Here is a 9,287-nt window from a genome sequence, read left to right as displayed (position 1 = left end):
CCGGGATAAGACTCCTCGCCAGAAGCCCGCTGGTTTTCTTCATCCTCTGCCTGTCCCCGAACAGCCTTGGTCGCTGATTGGTATGGATTTTATTACTGATTTACCCCCTTCCCGTGGCAACACTGTTATTTGGGTGGTCGTTGATCGATTCTCCAAAATGGCACATTTCATTCCTCTTCCTGGTCTTCCTTCTGCGCCTCAGTTGGCTAAACAATTTTTTGTACACATTTTTCGTCTTCACGGGTTGCCTACGCAGATTGTCTCGGATAGAGGGGTCCAATTCGTGTCTAAATTCTGGAGAGCTCTCTGTAAACAACTCAAGATTAAATTAAATTTTTCCTCTGCATATCATCCCCAGTCCAATGGACAAGTAGAAAGAATTAACCAGATCCTGGGTGATTATTTGCGACATTTTGTTTCCTCCCGCCAGGATGACTGGGCAGATCTCCTTCCATGGGCCGAATTCTCGTATAACTTCAGGGTCTCTGAATCTTCCTCCAAATCCCCATTTTTCGTGGTGTACGGCCGTCACCCTCTTCCCCCCCTCCCTACCCCCTTGCCCTCTGGTCTGCCCGCTGTGGATGAAATTTCTCGTGACCTTTCCATTATATGGAGAGAGACCCAAAATTCTCTCTTACAGGCTTCTTCACGCATGAAGAGGTTCGCGGATAAGAAAAGAAGAGCTCCCCCCGTTTTTTCCCCTGGAGACAAGGTATGGCTCTCCGCTAAATATGTCCGCTTCCGTGTCCCTAGCTACAAGTTGGGACCACGCTATCTTGGTCCTTTCAAAATTTTGTGTCAAATTAATCCTGTCTCTTATAAACTTCTTCTTCCTCCTTCTCTTCGTATCCCTAATGCCTTTCACGTCTCTCTTCTCAAACCACTCATCCTCAACCGTTTTTCTCCCAAATCTGTTCCTCCCACTCCTGTTTCCGGCTCCTCGGACGTCTTCTCGGTCAAGGAGATTTTGGCTGCCAAAAAGGTCAGAGGGAAAAATTTTTTTTTAGTAGACTGGGAGGGTTGTGGTCCTGAAGAGAGATCCTGGGAACCTGAGGACAACATCCTTGACAAAAGTCTGCTCCTCAGGTTCTCAGGCTCCAAGAAGAGGGGGAGACCCAAGGGGGGGGGTACTGTTACGCCGAGCGCTCCGGGTTCCCGCTCCTCCCCGGAGCGCTCGCTTCACCTCCTCCGCTGCAGCGCTCCGGTCACGTCCTCTGACCCGGGGCGCTGCGATCCTGCTGCTAGCCGGGATGCGATTCGCGATGCGGGTAGCGCCCGCTCGCGATGCGCACCCCGGCTCCCCTACCTGACTCGCTCCCCGTCTGTTCTGTCCCGGCGCGCGCGGCCCCGCTCCCTAGGGCGCGCGCGCGCCGGGTCTCTGCGATTTAAAGGGCCACTGCGCCGCTGATTGGCGCAGTGGTTCCAATTAGGGTTATCACCTGTGCACTCCCTATATTACCTCACTTCCCTTGCACTCCCTTGCCGGATCTTGTTGCCTTAGTGCCAGTGAAAGCGTTCCTTGTGTGTCCCTTGCCAGTGTTTCCAGACCTTCTGCCGTTGCCCCTGACTACGATCCTTGCTGCCTGCCCCGACCTTCTGCTACGTCCGACCTTGCTTCTGCCTACTCCCTTGTACCGCGCCTATCTTCAGCAGCCAGAGAGGTGAGCCGTTGCTAGTGGATACGACCTGGTCACTACCGCCGCAGCAAGACCATCCCGCTTTGCGGCGGGCTCTGGTGAAAACCAGTAGTGGCTTAGAACCGGTCCACTAGCACGGTCCACGCCAATTCCTCTCTGGCACAGAGGGTCCACTACCTGCCAGCCGGCATCGTGACAGGATATATGAACGTCTGCAGAATGTTTTAGAAGGGATCAAGGCTGAAGTTATTGACACAAAACTATGTCTCCCCTACATGTTTCGTGGTACCAACCACGTCTTCAGGGGCTTATGAGTCATAAGCCCCTGAAGACGTGGTTGGTACCACGAAACATGTAGGGGAGACATTGTCTTGTGTTTTTAACTTCAGCCTTGATCCCTTCTAAAACATTCTGCAGACGTTCATATATCCATTGTTACTCCATACAGGAGAACTGAATTTGCTGATAATAGGGACAGTGCTGACTGTTTTAAATATACACCTTTTTTGTGGACCTTTTAAGCATATCTAATAAAAGTAAAGTTTTAAATATCACACCAATACTATCTAAAGAGAGGGATATTTTGGTTTGCGGTTTTATACCCTGTCACCTGTTGGTGACTGGGGTTTGGTGTTCATCAGACAGGAGAGAGCACAGAGGAGTACTATCAGACCGGAGAGAGCACAGAGGAGTGCTATCAGACAGGAGAGAGCACGGTGTAGCGCTATCAGACAGGACAGAGCACAGAAGAGTCCTATCAGACAGGAGAGAGCACAGAGGAGTCCTATCAGACGGGAGAGAGCACAGAGGAGTACTATCAGACAGGAGAGAGCACAGAGGAGTACTATCAGACAGGAGAGATCACAGAGGAGTCCTATCAGACAGGAGAGAGCACAGAGGAGTCCTATCAGACAGGAGAGAGCACAGAGGAGTCCTATCAGACAGGAGAGAGCACAGAGGAGTCCTATCAGACAGGAGAGAGCACAGAGGAGTCCTATCAGACAGGAGAGAGCACAGAGGAGTCCTATCAGACAGGAGAGAGCACAGAGGAGTGCTATCAGACAGGAGAGAGCACAGAGAGGTGCTAGCCCACCCTCACTTACTGGACTTTGAACATGCCTGTGCTTCAGCTTGGACAAAGCCATGATTTTATAAGCCATGATTTCTATGAAAAAGGAAATAACATTTTCTTATGAAGTATATTAGAAAGGTTTATGTTTTACCATGATGTACAACTTATAAAAAGGTTTCATATCTGACAGTGTCCATTTAAAAGGACTCTGCAAAGAAGTTTTTTAGGCCTAAAATGGTATTATCATAATTTTAAAATATATGTTTATTTTGTATTGTGGCGTATTGATGCCTTGGAGGCAGGCCTCAATTGAATCGCTTACCCTTAAAAGTCTTAGATAATGTACTTTATTTTACCAGTCATCTACAAATACTCCTGTCTCTACACTCAGTATTCTTAGTTATGTTCTTGTTATAAGTATGACAGCTGCCTATCTTGGTCTGAATGTGAAATGAATCATTCATTCAGTTACTCTGCATCTCCTAGTGGTGGTAAGATACAAGTTTACAATTTTCTATAAAGAAATACATTTTTTAGTTGTTTAGCCTTGAGTACAGCCTTTGTGGACACAAGATGCATACACTGGTAGAAGTCAGTGTTCATGTCAGTGAGAACATTATGGTAACTTTATGCATAGGCTGTAAAGGAGGAAAGCTACAGTCAGAGCCAATAAGAGAGGAGATAGGCAAGTAAGCAGATAATAATGTAATCTTAATTACTGGACCCAGTCACAATATGGCTACAAGAGGAAGGTAACAAGACTTCACCATAGTGGGTATGGAGTAACTTTATAATTGATTGTATTCTATTGTGTTTATTTTTTATAGCCATTGAATACATATTCTATGCTACTGCATTTAAAGGCTATGGACACCAATCAAAATTATATTTTTAAATTCTTGCTTTATATTTATAGTAACAAAAAAACACTTCCTTCATAGGTCTTTATAAAACAAAAAACATAGAGTTTTTGCTATCAGGAAAATGCATCAGAGAATCTATGTTGTGACGGGCTTCTTAAAAGGGTATTCCAGGAAAAAAAATGTTATTTTTAAATCAACTGGCTCCAGAAAGTTAAATGGATTTGTAAATTACTTCTATTAAAAAATCTTAATCCTTTCAATAATTATCAGCTGCTGAAGTTGAGTTGTTCATTTCTGTCTGGCAACAGTGCTCTCTGCTGACATCTCTGCTTGTCCCGGGGACTGCACAGAGTAGAACAGGTTTGCTATGGGGATTTGCTTCTACTCTGGACAATTCCTGAGACAAGTGTCATCAGAGAGCACTTAGACAGAAAAGAACAACTCAACTTCAGCAGCTCTTAAGTATTGAAAGGATTAATATGTTTTAATAGAAGTAATTTACAAATCTGTTTAACTTTCTGGAGCCAGTTGATATATAAAAAACAGTTTTTTCCTGGATAACCCCTTTAACAGCCTTTCTCTGACAAGTGAGCTACAGAGAACATCAGCTAATTTGTGACTGCTCTGGTGGCAAATTGAAAAACTATAGTTCACTTTTTTATGCTATTTAAAATGTGGCATACCGTTTTAATAAATATTTCAACAAACAAATTATAGAAAAATAATTGTATACATTTTCTATTCTATTTATTTAATAAATAAATAAATGTTTACCTCTATTTGTGGGTTGTATAATTAAAGTGATATCACATATGTATGTCTATATTTTTTGCTACATTTGTACAATATTTGCACACTTCAAAGAAAAAATTGTAGTTGAATTTTTTTTATGTAACTGCATTTAAAAGCCATAACTTATTTTATTTTTTTCCTTTGATGAAGTCATAAGTTGTCTTTTCTTAGCAGAACAAATTATATTTTTAACAGAAACATCTCACGGCGTACATATTATTTTATATATTTTTTATATAATCATATATATCTTTTTTACATAAATGTAATTAAATCAAGGGTCTAATATTCAATGTGTTGATTGTTTATATAAAACTTTAATACACAAAGCATTATTGTATGTGAGTGATAAACGGACAGGCAATCTATTAGGCATTGCCTTTTGCATATAATCATATACTGTAGCTATAGCAGGCCTGGATGACTTTTTAGGATCCCAAGTCCAATAGAAGCACATTGACATGACACAAATGGGCCATGGGGAAATGAACGTTTTATAACAGGAGCCTCCATCCTCTGTCTAATCACTTAGATGCAGGTGTTGATATTGGCAGTGGCATCTAAGAGTTTAAATGACCAGGATCAGAGATATCTCTGATTCTGGCCATTGCAGTGGGGTGTTGGCTATACATTACAGTTAGCATTTGCTGCTTATTGTACATGTACAGCTCCTGTGCCGCTCCATCCACTGGAGGTAACTTTACATACATTTGCAGTGAAAGGAGTTGGCCACTTTATACAAATATAAATTCTTATTTTCATTAGGTTTTGCTGCTTTGTACCCCAGCGTTTTGTGAATTGTTTCCTCAGAGTTTACAGTTGAAGATTGTTTAACAAGCAGTGACACACAGTTCATTCTGAAACCAATAGGTTGTAGCCAGAGGCAGAACTTTAAGCTCCTGTGTTTTAATGCAAAATCCGTAATCCGGGGCATTTTGGCCCCTATTTAACTAGGGAGCTGACATTCTTGGTAGATTTACTAGGTAGCTGACATCCTTGGTAGATGAGGGTGGTCAATGGGGGAGGGGGGGGGGCACTAATTTCTAAACCAGTTTAAGATGATTACTTTGGGGTTTCTACAGCTGTGGGAAAACCCTTAGGGTCAACATTGCTTAGGGACAACCCTATATTACTGTATGATGTAAACAGCTTTCTTTCCAGAAGGAACACATGAACACTAGAACCTCCCTATAGTGTTGACTGCCAGAAACAGCTATAGAATGTTTAATGTATAAGAGAAATAAGCAAAACTATCATTACAGTGGTTGTTTGAAATTAGGATAAAAACCATCTTCTTTTTTTCTGATAAACAGTACCACTCCTGCTCTTTCTGCTGTCGGATATTGAGGTTCAGCCCCATTCAAGTGAATTTGGATGACCTACATTACCAAACAAATTCAATGGACAAGAGTGGGGCTGTTTCTTTAAAGAAAAATATGAATACTCATAAACATCTTTGTTCCTTAACTCAGACAACATTGTTGAAAATAACAACTAATTAAAATATTTAAAATTTGAAGAATTGTATCAGAAAAAAAAGTTTAATAAGAAAATAATTATTGATGTATAATGATAACATTCCATTGTTACAAGATTGTACAAACAGATATCAATCCTATAGCTCTACCCAATAATCCCATTCTAACTTCTTTGCAAGGGAATAGAGGCTTCTGTTACAATGAGTGGGGTTTAAAACAATACAGTACGAATCATACATGACAAAAAGTATTCGCATTCTGGAACTGTGCAATGACATGCATGGCGGGAAGAGTATAAGGTATCATATGTAATTACAAAATGAATAATAGAATTCTTTTAGTATTTGATACACAATACATTATGAAGTTGCTTTGTATTTCCAATTGTAGTTAATGACTTCTCACTCAATGACATCTTCCCGAAGACACATAACATAAGGGATAAACATCATTTTAATACACTCTTTGGTATGATTTGGGAAACAGTATTTATAGTATATACTCTATGACTTGCCTTTGAATAACTTTCAATTCTGTTTGGTGCAAGCCCTTTTCGAATGCTGTAAGGTATGAAAACTGGTGAATTGTTTATTCCATCTTTGTATAAATCGTTTTATTAAATATGTTGCACGTGTGTATACAACAAATGAATAATAAACACATAAACTGTACAATGCGGACAAACGATTTGCATATACTGTATGTATGTACATTTTGTAATACATACCAATGTTTCTTAATACACATAGCTTACTACATGCAGATCATCATCACCCTCTTCCCATGCAACGGATGAGACAAAAAATTAAGGAAAAGTAAAAAAAAAAATGAACACAGACGACGAATGTGTCAACACACTACGGAAAATAAAGCTTAGAGAAGCCAGTCATTCAGAAGAAAACAAAGAAAAGAAAATCTCTTACACAACCCGTATAAACAGAATAATCAAAGAAGATAACAGAAGTATTACACACATAACATATTAGTCATTTACAAAAATAAATTCAGCCTTGATTTCAACCAGTCAACTGGTTTTCTGGGCACATGGCCCATCATATAGAGTTTTCTCGAATGACAATGAACTAGGAATGTGTGTCTGACATCGGGACACCAGCCCCACACAGGTTATATTGAAATATGTTGTGCAATTTTTAGTCATGTCAGCAAGTCGGAACATAGAAGAGGATCTCTGCTAATGTGCTTCACTATCATGACGGGGTCAAGCATTCTCTCCACATGAAATGATGCAAGAGTGGTGTTTAGGCTTGGTGTATTGTGACTAGCAGCACAGCAAATTTCTTCTGAACAGTCGGAGCAGCTCTCATTTAAATCATTGTAAATATTTCAGAATGAGACAACTGACATAATAAATCTTTCATAAGCCAAATATGTTGGTTTCATAAACAGGTGGAGAACATCATGAGTAAAGGTAAAGAAAGGCAAGAATTTATAATACAGTGTTTTTCACAGACACAGTGCAAAGGGGTTTGGGGGGAGGGGGGAAAAAAAGGAAAGATTACCCGTTTATGCCAATTAGGAAAGGAAAAACAGATTAATAAATTTGCTCCACTTAAGGTGTCCAGATGTGAAGGTCATTTTGGTCCTGTATGCGATTCTCATGGAAGCATGTCCTACCTATGCTACAGAATGACCTTGCTGATAACTCAGATAAGATGGACAACCTAGAAGGTGTAGTACTTATTCTACGTGAGGAACCAATTGCCATTGTGAAAAAAACACTTCACATGACAGACATACAGTAGGCACCTTATGACTTCTGGTTTGCTTAAAAGTTCTAGATCCACATGAAGTGGTTTTGTGTAAAATATGCCACAACCTAAGCAAGGCACCTTTATCATGTAAATTCTGGTTCCTGAAGGTATTAGGAATATGTAAGATTTGGTATGGAAATTAACATCACTGGACTTTGCATGCTTACCTAAAATGCTTCATTTACTGGTCCAGTCTTATCAAACAGGATTATCAAATTATTCTAAGTTAGTACAGAACTTGCATTGCTGTTGCAAAAAAGGGACACAACAAACAACGTGCCCATGCTAAGCTAAATAAAACTGCAGGAACTGCAAGAGATGGGAATGACCTTAAACATGAGACAGTCATTTGGTGAGCTGAACCAGCATTTGGCCTATAAAGTCACTAGCAACTTGCAGCTGAGGCACCTAGTGAATCCATAGGCTCAGTTCTTGAGTATTGGCTTAGCCCATAAAATATCTGCTTCCTCTGTGAGTGGGCTACAGGTGCAATTTAATTTAAACTTATTAAAAACAGGAAGGAGAACATTTTTCAAAAGAGAATTACTGTAGGTAGCGGAACATTTGCTAATCATATTGATATATATATATATCTAATTTATAATGAGGAATCGTAGATGAAAAATGAGCCTTAATTCAGGCCTACAAGGCCTACAGAGTTCTATGGACCCACCATCTTAAAAAACAAGTGGGTCTCGCTTACTGGCTAAGGCAAATGTTACCATTACCAGCAAGCCTGTGATATGTATAAAACACACACAAAAAGGAAAGTATAGGGAGTGTCAAACACTAGTCGCAACCTACTTCCCACTGGGTGTGTTTGACATATTTCCCTCTAGTATTTATCGCCAACCTGCAGAGCGTGAAACCTGTTGCCACACTTGACCACAATAGATGTCCTACTCTTTATAGACATGGTTTAGAATAGCTTTTTAAAGGCTTCCTGATTCCCTGATTACTTTCAGAACTAAGCCACCTGAAACATTCAAGTTCTAGAGGAACGCAATCCCTGCAAAAGGTCACAGACATTGTTGCAAGCAGCCTTGTAAAAAAGGTTAGAGAAATCCATTATAGCGCAGTTTTACAGCGTCTAACTAGAAATTACTTAATATTTGTGTGCTACAAAATAGAACTTAAACATATGGATTTCACCGTAATTGGACTCAAAAGGGGGTAAGGGAAGTTGGCAGCAGGCAAGGTATCAAGTGTACTTGTGAAGTATGTCATTCACATGAAGTGTCACAGTCACAGATAAGATATTAAAAAGGCATTCCATATCTGGTAGGGCATTCCATGGTCTGAGTTTAGTTGGTTCCCCAGGTGTCTTCTTGTGGAGGGAGGAGATACACACTGAGTTTTATCCATCTTCAACACGTTGGTTCCGAAACAGCAAAGAGCCAGTGCGTAGTTCACTTTTTGTCTACAAACACTGGAGTGTGGACAGTCTGGCGTGGATAAATGCTCATGTGTGCCAAGGGCTCAGTAAGTCTCAACAACCTTGGGGGGTCTGGCTATGATGTCTTACTCTTAGTGACTGGTTTGCCCCCATTCATTATTGCAGATGCACTTGTGCTTTTACTTGGTGTCACACGGGCCTTCGGCACTGTCTCTCCAACATCATGCAAGGAAGGTTCTCTGTACATGGCAACTGTAAAAAAAAGAAAACACGATTA

At 40.5% G+C, this 9,287-nt stretch overlaps 1 protein-coding gene across 2 annotated transcripts in view; it reads right to left on the bottom strand.

The window, feature by feature from the left end:
* Window positions 1-5,884: 5,884 nt before the first annotated feature.
* Window positions 5,885-9,287, bottom strand: part of FGF14 (fibroblast growth factor 14) — a 563,197-nt gene continuing 559,794 nt past the window's right edge. For both annotated transcript variants that reach the window (XM_056555663.1, XM_056555664.1), the window contains exon 5: window positions 5,885-9,262. In XM_056555663.1, coding sequence (XP_056411638.1) covers window positions 9,126-9,262 — 137 coding nt within the window. In that variant the 3' untranslated portion in view covers window positions 5,885-9,125. The remainder of the gene's footprint in view (window positions 9,263-9,287) is intronic.

Source organism: Hyla sarda, chromosome 2 (genome assembly GCF_029499605.1).
Source record: "Hyla sarda isolate aHylSar1 chromosome 2, aHylSar1.hap1, whole genome shotgun sequence".
Classification (NCBI taxonomy): domain Eukaryota; kingdom Metazoa; phylum Chordata; class Amphibia; order Anura; family Hylidae; genus Hyla; species Hyla sarda.
The sequence above is the reverse complement of the archived record's forward strand: the minus strand, read 5'-3'. Positions and strand labels throughout refer to the sequence as shown.